This window comes from Aspergillus stella-maris, assembly GCF_047715825.1.
Source record: "Aspergillus stella-maris strain CBS 113639 unplaced genomic scaffold BDV14scaffold_23, whole genome shotgun sequence".
NCBI classification, from domain to species: domain Eukaryota; kingdom Fungi; phylum Ascomycota; class Eurotiomycetes; order Eurotiales; family Aspergillaceae; genus Aspergillus; species Aspergillus stella-maris.
This window is the reverse complement of record NW_027396817.1, coordinates 111,306-122,814: the sequence shown is the minus strand read 5'-3', so window position 1 is coordinate 122,814 and position 11,509 is coordinate 111,306. Positions and strand designations below refer to the sequence as shown.

Below are 11,509 nucleotides of genomic sequence, written 5' to 3'. Positions count from 1 at the left end.
TTAGTTTGAATCCTTGCTCTAAACTAGACCTGAGCAACCCGGAGCGTCTGGTCCATCTCCACGCCTTGACCCATACTCACCATGGCTGATCACCCAGTCAACAAAGTCCCACTCCAGGAACGCTATGAGTCTCGTGAAAGCTAAAGCTGAAGAGTTTATCAAGCTGCTCAAGGCAAGCAAGCGCTTCATCGTCTTCACCGGTGCCAGAATCTCGACCTCAGCTGGCAAGTCACTCCCCTAGACCGGCAGACAGAGCCGCTAACGTAGGCACCAACGACAGGTATACCTGAATTCCGAGGACCCAATGGCAACTGGACGTTGCATGTCCAGGGCAAGAAACCCAAACAAGGCATAGACACTCTACAAACTATTCCGACGTTGGCGCATATGGCGCTCGTGGAGTTGCAGAATCGTGGTATCTTGACGTACTTCGTTAGTCAGAATTGTGATGGACTGCATAGGCGGAGTGATATACGGCCGGTGTGCTGCGATTGCCATTCGGATGTGAATAGATTAATACTCATCTTACATACAGGAGATGATATCCGAGTTACATGACAACACCAACCGCGAGTACTGCAAAGACTGTGGGAAGGAGTATCTGCGAGGTCAGTGTCCTTGGCCTAGCATTCCTGAGTAATGAACTGACAAGTATAGATTTTCGCGCCGTCTCAACTTGCGAAAAAGGCGACCACGACCACCGCACGGGTCGAACCTGCGCCCTACGCGGCGGGATTCTGCTCGACACAATCATCAATTTCGGCGAATGTATACTACAAGGCCGAGCAGCAGGCAAATAAGGCTGACCTGTGTCTCGTCCTTGGCTCATCGCTTATCGTGGGGCCTGCATACAAGATTCCGTACATCGTTGCCTCGCGCCAGGGTGAGAGGAAGGATGCAAGGTTCGTCATCTGCAATCTACAAGAGACCCATCAGGACGAGTATTGTACGCTTCGTGCGTTTGCCAAAACGGATATGTTTATGAATTTTGGGATGGAGAAATTGCAGTTGCCGATACCGGACTTCGTCCTAATGAGAAATCTGGTTCTGACGATCGAAAGCCAAGATGAGGGTAGGCATCGCGTTACTGCGACGGGCGTTGATAGCGACGGGACTCCTTTTCGGTTTTTGCAGTCTTTCCGGCTAGAGGGGACTCGACGCGTTGCTCGTGAAGAGCCGTTTACTATTGCCGTGCGGGAGACCCTGCAAAAGGGAGAGTCGCAGTTGAAGCTGAGATTGGAGTTCATGGGCCATTATAACGAGCCAAATATGCAGATTGTTCATGGGTATGTTGGTAATGAGGAGGCTCGGTATACTCTGCAGTATAGCCCACAGAGTGGAATATGGGGTGTTCAACGGGGTTAAGTGACAAGAGAGTATAGGGGAAGACTCAGGCTAACACTGATGTACCTATTTTCAAATGAGCCGTTCCGCAGAATATCAATTCATCATAACTGGCCATGCCATACCTTACACCTGATGGAGTGGAACGGACGAGATTATGAACAAGGGACAATCACCGACTGTACAGCGTCAGGCAGATGCGATCAGCCGCACCTTCATCTGTGAGAGGTATTGGTAATCATCCATTATAAATAACGTGTCTCACAAAGGCAAAGTATGAAGGAACAATGATCGCAGTAAAGAACGGGAGTTGCGGTGGAGGCTCGGCAGCTTCTATGGGATGTTCAATCCGGCTGGAGCCTGAGACTCGCGGGGCTGAATTAAACCTGCCAGACAGAGAAAGCGGACCTAGAATAAGCTCCGCTGGTCGTGATAAATCACGTCAATCGGTGATTCTCGACATCTCCAACTTTCGGCGTGCTCTGCCTATCGGGAATGAGCTGCGTTCCGATCTGGACCCCACGCCCCGGTCTCCAACTCATATCTAACCCCCTATCTATTGTAGTTACTACCATCGCGGCTTTGTCGCTCTTGTGATATTATTGCTAATCGTTCAATGCATCATGGCAGAGCTCAACCTCGTTGAAGCCTCGATCGAGGACCTACAATCCGCCCTTACCTCCGGCCACATCACCAGCGTCGAACTGGTCGCTCGTTATCTCCATCGCATCAGCACATACGACTGTCGCAATGTCACCCTTAATGCCATACCCACACTCAACACATCTGTATTCGATGAAGCTGCAGCTTCAGATGATCGCCGTGCAACCCCGAAAGTCACCGGGCCTCTAGATGGCATTCCTTATACCATCAAGGATAGCTTCAAGGTCAAAGGTATGACTGTAGCGGCGGGCTCGCCAGCGTTCAAAGACCTTGTTGCAAATTATGACTCTTATATCGCTGGGACCTTGAGGGCAGCTGGGGCAGTATTGATCGGTCGCACCAATATGCCCTCCATGGCTTGTGGCGGAATGCAGAGAGGTATATGGGGAAGGGCAGAAAATCCCTATAACCCAAATTATCTAGCGGCAGCATTTGCATCAGGGTCTTCTAATGGATCTGCTGCCTCTACTGCCGCCTCGTTCGCGGCGTTCGGAATTGGTGCAGAAACTGTATCCTCGGGTCGATCGCCGGCGTCAAATAACGCGCTGGTCGCGTATACCCCGTCAAGAGGGTGGCTGTCATGCAGAGGTAATTGGCCGCTCTACCCAACTTGCGACGTTCCTGTTCCGCATGCAAGGACCATGCGTGATCTTCTTCAGTTGCTCGATGTGCTCGCTGTGCCGGATCCTACCACGAACGGAGAGTTCTGGCGGGAGCAGGAATTCGTGACCCTTCCTGAGCCATGGAACGGCCGAAAGCCTGACTTTGTGAGCACTGTGTCTGGAGAGAAATCCCTTAGTGGCCTCCGAATCGCTGTTCCTCGGATATTTCTTGGGGGTCCCACCCCAAAGGGCGCAAGGAAGGTGGAAACCAGCCCTGCCGTTTTAAAACTCTGGAACGAAGCACGCAAAGACCTCGAGTCCCTTGGAGCAGAAGTTGTCTTGGTTGATGACTTTCCCGCTTTAACTGCATACGAGAACCCGGACATGCTGCCAGAAAACTGCTCCCGCCTGCCAGATGGATGGAACAGTATTGAGAGAGGCGCCCTGATCGCGCATGCCTGGAACGACTTCCTCAAAGACAACAATAATCCAAAGCTTCCTGATCTGCATGCAGTCGATACCTCAAATATCTATCCCGACTGGCTCCGAACTGACGCTGAGTTGCAATTCTTTGAAAAGCCAAATGCAATACAGTATCACAAGTTGAAGGACGAGTTGAAGACGTCCTCGATACCCGGTCTCGAGGACGCAGTAGTCGCGCTGGAGGGAATGAGGAGAATTCTACTGGAAGACTGGCTCACTCAGCTTGGCTGCGATTGCGTCGCCTTTCCAGCAGCCGGGGACGTCGGGCCAGCCAATGCAGACAAAGTCTTCGAAGGTGCTAGACTGGCATGGAGGAATGGCGTCTACTACAGCAATGGGAACCGCGCAATTCGTCATTTGGGAATTCCAACTGTATCGGTACCTATGGGTGTACTCTCTGACAAACGCGTGCCAATAAATCTGACATTTGCTGGTCGTGCATATAATGACCTCAATTTGCTCAAATGGGCAAACGCGTTTGAGGCGCAAACGAAACATCGCGTTGCTCCGAGTCACACTCCTGCTCTCTCTACAGACGTTGTATATCTTTCTGGTCCTCCAATGGCCAGTGTTCGCCCACTCCTAGAAGTAGTCAGTACCACCGCTACTACTGATGGCGATTGGCATCACATCAAAGTCGAGGGTCGTATCTGTGTTTCTAAATCAGAAGCAAGCAATTTGCCCCTTCTAGAGGTGACGATGGATGCTGCTACTGTTCCCCCCGAAAATGTTTCAATTACCCGACTCTCGCAAAGCGAAGACGGAAGCACTGCCTTCCAATTTAACGTCCACCTGGAATCCAAGAAACCCTTACTCAGGCCGGATCGTGAACCAACGTGGGCACCGGTTGCTAGGGACAAGGTGATGGTTGTTATGCTAGCTAGGATTGCTCCTGGAGGCCGGCCTAGCGGATGGCTAGGCATGTTCTAAGATGGTGGAGGGAAATACAAGTTGTTATCCTGTAGTTCCTCATACACGTTCATTAGGCGATAGTCAATCCTCAGACGCAAATCCACTCATAAAGTACACGGAATAGAAAGCATAATATATAACCGTTCTTAGACTTATAGGTTGCATTATGCTCCCTACCGCACCTTCCGCGCATTTCAATCCCTGCATTGCAACTGCCGGATCACGCTGTCTGTTGTGTGTTCCTACTAAACCTGGCTACTCGAAGGTCAAGAGCTTCCTTCCCAACATCGTCTCCATGTCCCTCTATATCTATGTGTTACGTACCCTCCACTCGGGCATGCAGATTCCTGCGGCGTACCACGCAGTTATTGAGCATTGAGATGCAGGTCCGGAACCGTCATTGCGAGTTGCAACCCATCGCCATAATCAATATCATAATCAAATCCAGTGCTGACAATTCCTTGACTGCTTTGGGGGATGGAGTCAACGGCACTGGTTTCACCCATCATATCCAGAACCATTCGCTCATAATCTTCCAGCCCGGCGCTTTCGTGGAGGGCTTCACGAACTGCTGTCCCCACTGGCGGCCGGAAGCGCGGCATCCTGCTCTTGCAAATGGTCATCCGCCATCACGCGGTCAAGATTTTCTTTCAGCTCCTCGAACGCGTCGCGGTATTTACTCGCCATCGGCCATCGCTCAACGATGACGTACAGGAGTATGTTACAGGAGTTCAACGCATTAACTAAGGTAACAAGCCTCGATACGCGAAACGAGCCCTTGCCACGGGCATGCAGTATACGATAGGCAACACCGCTGGCATCGTTATGCCGTGGCTGTTCAAGAGCGCCGACGGGCCGCACTTCTACACTGGCTATGGCGTGTCCATTGCTGCTACTTTTGTTTCAATCTGTATCTTCCTGTTCATGTCTTGGTATTATCGACGAGTTAACCGACGCAGGGCTGAGGGCAAGGAGGACTGGAAGCTTGAGAACAAAACGGAGGATGAAATTGGTGAGCTGGGGGATTGGTCGCCACGATATATTTATCCCACGTAAGGTGGGATATTTATCTCGTAAATATGTCGGCGACGAACTGTTTGCTTGGGCTGGTGGTTGCTCTGATGTGGCGTTCTTGGAGAAATTAGGGGTATTTCACATAAACAGGTTCAATAATACTTTAATAAACTTTTGACAATTTGACCATGGATCGGGTCTGTAATACTATTTTAACTTGATTTTAGGTTAGTATTAACAAACGACCATTAACTCCAAAGTTAGGCAATGGAATTAATGCTATTGAAGTGGTCATGGTGTCATGTTGATAGCAATAATTGCTGAGCACCATTTCAACGTTCCTAGGCCGAATGTCCTGCCTAGGTTCAAGCAGCAGCCTCCTTCTCCATCGCGTCCTGAATCCACTTCACACCACCCTTCGCCTTTTCGTTAAGTTCCTCTTCAGTAAGATCATTCATGTTCAGATAGATGTGCGGCTTCGGCACATGACGCCCCTTCTCGAATCCAGGACGTGCCAGGAGTTTGTACATCCACTCCTGGACGTGCGGGAACTCGTCTACGGTCGATAGGCCAGAGTACTCTGTCATTGCTTGTTAATTTCTTTCATCTAAATATATGGGAAAATGACTTACTGTATGCCGTAGCCCAGGGCCAAATTGAGATATCAGCGATGGTGACGCGGTCCCCGACCAGGTAGCCTGATGGGTTCTTGGCTAGCTGGGCGTCCATGACGCGGTAGAGACGTCGGGTTTCATTCACGTAGCGGTCGCGCGAGTAGGGGCTTTCGGGGGCGTATCCTAGACAATAGAAGATTAGTATATCCCTGATTATAGAGTGCTGTGGGCCGTACTTGCGAAATGGTTTGCCTGGCCCTGCATGGGACCGACACCCCCAACCTGCCAGAAGAGCTAGATCACTAAGTTAAATGGAGTCAAGCAGATTTGGTGGTATGAGAACTTACCCAAGAGGTAACCTCCCAATGCTCCTTGGACCCATGAGGATAAGAGATCAAATGATCGTGGTCGTACTTATCAACGAGGTACTGGAGCATAGCACCACTTTCGAACACCTTGATCTCCTGGCCATTCTCATCTTTATCGGTCAGCGCGGGAATGCGCCCATTAGGATTTATCTCGAGGAACCAGGGCTCCTTCTGCTCATTCTTGAAGAGTGCGATCTCGCGGACCTGTTTATTCCGCAGTACCGTTAGCATTACTCTAGTATGGTATGGAACAGCCCGTACATTGTAAGGAAGACCCAGCTCCTCGAGAGCAATGGATATCTTCAGCCCGTTTGGAGTGCCTTCGGTGTAGATGGTAATGTCAGATTGAGAAGCCATCGCGACGTTGGTATATTGCGAAATATATCAGGTCGGACTTTCTGAAGCAGAATGTTGGTGGTGAGTGTCGATGTTCTCCTTGCAAGGACGGGTGATGTTACGGAGTTTATATATGTTGGCCTGCGCGCGGCACCGGGTATACAATAACCGAAACTTCAAAGCAATTGGAAAATGTGGTTAGACCGAGAAAGATTTGAAATTGGATATCGAGTATGACCGAAATCTCTCTCTACAGTCAAATTCGTGTCGTCCATCCTTGAGCCATATGCCCCATTACTGGAACACCACGCCACTTCGCAATAGGACTAAACGCAATCTTAGCTAATATTACATAGCTCGCCTGCAGGATGCTAGGGACCGACAACTGCTTTTGGATTAGGGCTGACGCTGTTTGAACGCCACAGACTCCATGAATGCCAAGAGTAGAGATTGGTAATCCTCTGCTAGGAACTGTGGATTATCAAGCAATGTTAGAATATGCTGTTGGATGCCTTACTTCATTCTAGGTTCTTCTCAATGAGTAACTGGTAATTCCAGCTCTCCATAAACTGCGGAGTTCCTTTTGTGTGAGCAATGAGCCCGGAAAAGGCCTTTCTTTTCATCCACCAAAATGGCCCGACGAAGACGGAATACCAAACCAAGAAAATCAAGAGTGACGTCCGAAGACATGTAATGCTTGAAATTGGCAGGTCCCGACGAAAGGCGCGACGAAATCCACGACTCGAGGTTGTGGCTCGCCCCCTGGCTCCCAGCACAGAAGATACAAGCGACAGCGACCCAGCGGTGCACGCAGAAACTAAATCCCCTTCTTCATTGTTTCAGATTCAAGGAAAAGCAAGCTCGCCAGAGCGGCCATTTTGGGACCAGCATCCTCTCGTGGTGTTGGAGAGACAGTGGGAAATGGACACATTCTCGGCATACGGCATTGCGTTTGTCGTAAGCGAAGGGAGACATTTCGTGTCAAAGGGTAAGTAATCAAACTTTCATATGATAGATAGCCATATCTAACAACGAAGCAGATGCCAAACAGGTTCAAGGGGGGTTTTGGTTCCCTTTCGCCTTTCGAGCATCAGCCTTCCTCCACCACTTCCGAGATGCTTTCACAAGCCCTCAATTACTTAAATCTATTACTGCCGCCTTGAGCAAGGAGTTTCAGATCATAGCCCTGCGACGCATGTCTGAAACAATCGCCTGCATTGGGACCATTCTTTCAGGACATGACCTTCGCCAGGTTACCGCTAACAATGTTATTCGGGGTGTTTTGGCTTGCATATGCTATAATGTAAGACTTATGGATTGATGATGCGAATTAGGTACTTAGTAGCTTCTGGTAACACTGCTGATCATAATATAGTTGGTATCTTCCGACTACGCCCAGGCTCAACTCCATCTCGACGGGCTAGAACGTCTCGTATTTGCAAGAGGAGGGGTCATGAATCTGCAGAATGATAGAGACCTGGGTCTCATGATCCTCTGGTACCTATTAACCCGCGGCCTGAGTTGAAGATTGTGGATGGGGCTTATTGGACTTTCTGCTAGGGTCGATGTGACAGCTTCTTTACTATTCAACTCAAAACCTCGTTTTCCCTTGCCATATCTGCTATTGCCGTCGCCATTACCAGCGGATCCCCTCAATGCCTTGCCTTCGTCGCTCGTGAGATTGAGGGGCAAAATAAATCCTGGAAATAGCAGACATGGTGCCCACGTCCTGCTATCTCTTGGAGACCTGGCGGCAGTTGCTCCGTCCGTTGAACATCGCATTGCCGTCAGTACTGAGTCTCCGTGGCAACAGGAGGAGTCTATAGGTCTTGATCTGAACCCCATAGCCCATCAGCTTATGGACATATCTCCGGATTCTGGAACAGGAACCCATATAATTGCAGAGGCCCTACGACTGGCGCAGATAATCTGGATAGTATTGGTCAAGCAAATATGCCGAGCGTATCCTGGTTCGGCGGCCTCATATACATCGACCTTGCTAGGTCTGTTGTCTAATACAAAACTTTGGCATGAAGATGTCAACGTGCTACCAGTGTATCTTTGGCTTCTTGTCCTCTGTAGAATTGGATTGAGGGGAACCGACAAAGATTCCGAAGCACTTGCTTTAATACAGGGCGCCGCGCAACATTGGGGTCTTGCTTCTTGGCGGGAGGTGATGGTTCATGTGCGCCAGATGCCGTGGGTCAATGCCTTTGACTTGCTCTATGAGGGATTAGAAAGAAAAGATTTTTGAAAGGCCTTGCTTTCAGCTTTCTGGATTATGGTGTCTTGGAGAGAACAACGCCTTCAGCACGGTCAATACGAACAATGCCCTTTAACAAACCTAGCCGCTGAAATATGAATTGAATGGTTACCAAACAGCTAGCGAAAAGCATAATTCCCCAAAGTCAACACTCACAATATCCAAAATGTCAATCCTAAACAAATAATAGACAGGCCTCGAGCTCTCGGGAACAACCGATCTTATCGACACACGCAACCCATCCAGATCAGCCCAAACATCCCGCGAACTCCTCAAACGTCTTACTCAAAGAATTACAACATAAGCATGCAACACCTACGAACTGACCATCGCTTTCTAGGTCCCAACGTCTACGTGGCGGCTGCGACTTGAAGCAAAGGAGCCGATCCTCCCTGGCGTCGGTGTAGACTGGATGCACTCCATCCGCGATAATTGTCAGCTTACGTTGGTTCCGGACTACTCAAGGAACGTAAGATTCAAGATAGAAACTTCGCGGATTGGAAAGACTGGATGGATATTGAAGAAGGCGAGGTTTTCGAAGTGGAGGCACTTTACACAGGTCTCTGTTTACCGTGGGATTCCGTTCCTGGAGATTAAGGATGATGTCATGCATGGTCCTGATACTATGGAGCTTGCTGAGCTGAAGATGCATGATTTGTCTGTTCATGGGCGGTTTTTGGAGTCGACGAGGTTGGCGCCTCGACGGACGGATGGGAGGCATGATTTGAAGGCTTTGCTGGAGGAGCTGGTTGAGGAGGCTTGAGAAAGGTGAGGTCTTATCAAATGGAATGGCAAAGATGAATATTATTGAAGACAGAGTGGGTCAACTGATCGTGATAAACAGTGCATTGCGCTGGAAACATGTAGTTTTGACAATTAAAGGAGCAAACTAAGTCAAGCAGTGGTATCGGACTTCTTTCCATAGACAAACAGACTGTTCGCAAGTTAGTGGAAAAGGCTGAGCGAAAGGGAAGTGCTTGAGAGACATACACTTTCTGGTAAGCATGGATGGAAGGGTCCTTCCACTCCCTCTTACACTTTGCGATCAGGACCTCGACCTCCGACGGAGACCAACCGAGTACTCGAGTAAAGAGCCCGATGGTAAATCCGTGGAGGCCGTTCAGGTGGTTCGTCAACGTATACTATAGATTGTTAGAACTCCTTTCGACACTGCTATGCTGTTAACGTACCAATCCCAGCCGCTTCATGTGCTTTTCCTTTGCCCAGACGTTCGTCGGCCTCTTCATAACGCGTAGCCTAACGTCGACAAATCCCGCTTCCTCCATCATTGTCTTGTATTCCTCTGGTGCGGGGATGCGATGACCGATCTTCTCGCAGCCCTCGAAGAAGAGCTTCGACCATTGTAGCGCGCTGCTATCGTCGGGTATGGAGTCGTCGTCGCATTCGAAGCCGGGGTCGATGTCTTGCAGTTCGAGGTAGCCGCCTGGCTTTAAAGCCCTAGAACCAGTAAAGGTGGTTAGCTGCAATTGGTAATAGGGTCAGTTTGAGGGTTTGTTACCCTAGTGCCTTGCGAAAAAGGGCCGGATAGTCCGATACACTGGCGAGTAGTAGTCGGGAGTGAATTAGATCAAACGAATTTTGGCGGAATGTCCATTCATCCTCGAAGTTGTCGACTTGGAATTCAAGATTGGGTGGGACGCTATAGTGGTTAGTATTCTTTTCCAGTTTCTGCTCGGTCGCATAACGTACAATGACGGCTGTACAGGGGAGAGATCGGTCCCGAGCACAGAGGCGGACGGATACTTGTCTGCAGCATCGACAGCCCAGATACCGGTTCCTGTTCCGAGATCGAGGATCCGCTGAGGGTCTTTCAGTGGGGCGAGGTGCAGTTCGCCATCGATCAAGAGCAGGAAGATGTGGTGTTCGAGATCCATGCGAGCGAGTTCATCCTGACATTGTTAGAACATAGACATAGAATCAAAGGAACAAAGAAATAGATACCTCGTCATTTGGAAAAGCATAATCTTGGTTCATTAGTAAAGGAGCAAGAAAAGGATGCTCCACTTACGGCCAGACTGGTACGAGTGATACCTCCTTTACACCCACCACTGTCAGCAGAGTTCTCAGGCAAAGAGTAAGATATGAATAACATACCGTCCATTCTCATACTCAAACTGCAAGACTAAACTACTCAGCGAAGCAGTCTCACTGGCGGCACTGGGAAGAGTTAGTCAACAGCGGTCAGTGGGACTGGACTGGGGAAAGGGGGTCCTGCATCTGCGATCCGAGCGTCGAATCGGCGTCGTCCTACCGCGCGCGTCAGTCTTTGTTCGAGATCCACGAGTGTCCAAGGTTTGGGCATACCTCAATCTCAATGACCTGCTCTGGCTCCTGCTGCGACATGGTGCTTGGTTTTTGAAGTTGAAAGAGAATTGGAACGGTGGGACAGATCGGGCTTGCCAGTCTATCGGTTTCTCTCACCGATCGCGGGGTTGGCTTGCACTAGTTCCCCGCGGAGTCATTTTATTGGCAAACGATGCTCAATTGGCAAACAGGTTGAGATCATGTGAGTCGCTGACTCGGTGGTTTTTGCTTTTGCGAGCAAATGTCTCGCTTGTTTTACTGGTGATTTCCTCGCCCCAAGGCCAACTACCATACCCTAGCTATTCATTGGGACATGACGAATGTGTAATGAGGACTTCTTAATAGTATTCGGCTCTCTTTACCTACCCCTGGAATACTTTTTCTTGTACTTCAAGATAGAGTGACCTGCATTAGGTAACGACGATACTTTGATGTAACAAACACATGCAAGCAATGGAGCAAGTCCAAATTGAAACCAAGCGAATGCTTATACCCTGGTCAGAAACTGCAACACTGCCTACATGCAGCTGCTCGAGCAATCTTGCAACCAATGACAACAGGAAGCTTGATCGCATATTGGCACAA

General features: G+C 49.5%; 6 protein-coding genes across 6 annotated transcripts; 3 read left to right on the top strand and 3 right to left on the bottom strand.

The window, feature by feature from the left end:
- Positions 1-365: 365 nt before the first annotated feature.
- BDV14DRAFT_172066 (uncharacterized protein) lies at positions 366-785 on the bottom strand. The gene is made up of 3 exons (XM_073768532.1): positions 650-785; positions 476-601; positions 366-419 (listed from the first exon to the last, which is right to left on the bottom strand). Exons 1-2 carry the CDS (start codon positions 752-754, stop codon positions 551-553), a joined length of 156 nt encoding a protein of 51 aa, XP_073628735.1. The 5' UTR covers positions 755-785; the 3' UTR covers positions 366-419; positions 476-550.
- A 1,145-nt stretch (positions 786-1,930) lies between these two features.
- Positions 1,931-4,149, top strand: BDV14DRAFT_172065 (amidase family protein). The gene has a single exon (XM_073768531.1). The coding sequence runs from the start codon at positions 1,968-1,970 to the stop codon at positions 4,020-4,022; it is 2,055 nt and encodes a 684-aa protein (XP_073628734.1). The 5' UTR covers positions 1,931-1,967; the 3' UTR covers positions 4,023-4,149.
- A 470-nt stretch (positions 4,150-4,619) lies between these two features.
- Positions 4,620-5,060, top strand: BDV14DRAFT_199543 (uncharacterized protein; the record flags this gene model as incomplete). The annotated part of the gene is made up of 2 exons (XM_073773292.1): positions 4,620-4,712; positions 4,761-5,060. The coding sequence occupies 2 exons, from the start codon at positions 4,620-4,622 to the stop codon at positions 5,058-5,060; spliced, it is 393 nt and encodes a 130-aa protein (XP_073628733.1).
- Positions 5,061-5,208: 148 nt separating this feature from the next.
- On the bottom strand, positions 5,209-6,607 carry BDV14DRAFT_172062 (glutathione S-transferase family protein). Its single transcript, XM_073768530.1, has 5 exons — positions 6,262-6,607; positions 5,980-6,204; positions 5,869-5,926; positions 5,651-5,815; positions 5,209-5,598 (listed from the first exon to the last, which is right to left on the bottom strand). Exons 1-5 carry the CDS (start codon positions 6,355-6,357, stop codon positions 5,384-5,386), a joined length of 759 nt encoding a protein of 252 aa, XP_073628732.1. The 5' UTR covers positions 6,358-6,607; the 3' UTR covers positions 5,209-5,383.
- Positions 6,608-6,813: 206 nt separating this feature from the next.
- Positions 6,814-7,965, top strand: BDV14DRAFT_51055 (uncharacterized protein). Its single transcript, XM_073776936.1, has 3 exons — positions 6,814-7,324; positions 7,377-7,639; positions 7,712-7,965. The coding sequence occupies exons 1-3, from the start codon at positions 6,931-6,933 to the stop codon at positions 7,859-7,861; spliced, it is 807 nt and encodes a 268-aa protein (XP_073628731.1). The 5' UTR covers positions 6,814-6,930; the 3' UTR covers positions 7,862-7,965.
- Positions 7,966-9,417: 1,452 nt separating this feature from the next.
- Positions 9,418-11,050, bottom strand: BDV14DRAFT_172054 (class I SAM-dependent methyltransferase). The gene is made up of 10 exons (XM_073768529.1): positions 10,925-11,050; positions 10,836-10,867; positions 10,715-10,777; positions 10,629-10,654; positions 10,562-10,584; positions 10,310-10,509; positions 10,119-10,259; positions 9,790-10,057; positions 9,590-9,741; positions 9,418-9,533 (listed from the first exon to the last, which is right to left on the bottom strand). Exons 1-10 carry the CDS (start codon positions 10,961-10,963, stop codon positions 9,494-9,496), a joined length of 984 nt encoding a protein of 327 aa, XP_073628730.1. The 5' UTR covers positions 10,964-11,050; the 3' UTR covers positions 9,418-9,493.
- Between the last annotated feature and the right edge of the window lie 459 nt (positions 11,051-11,509).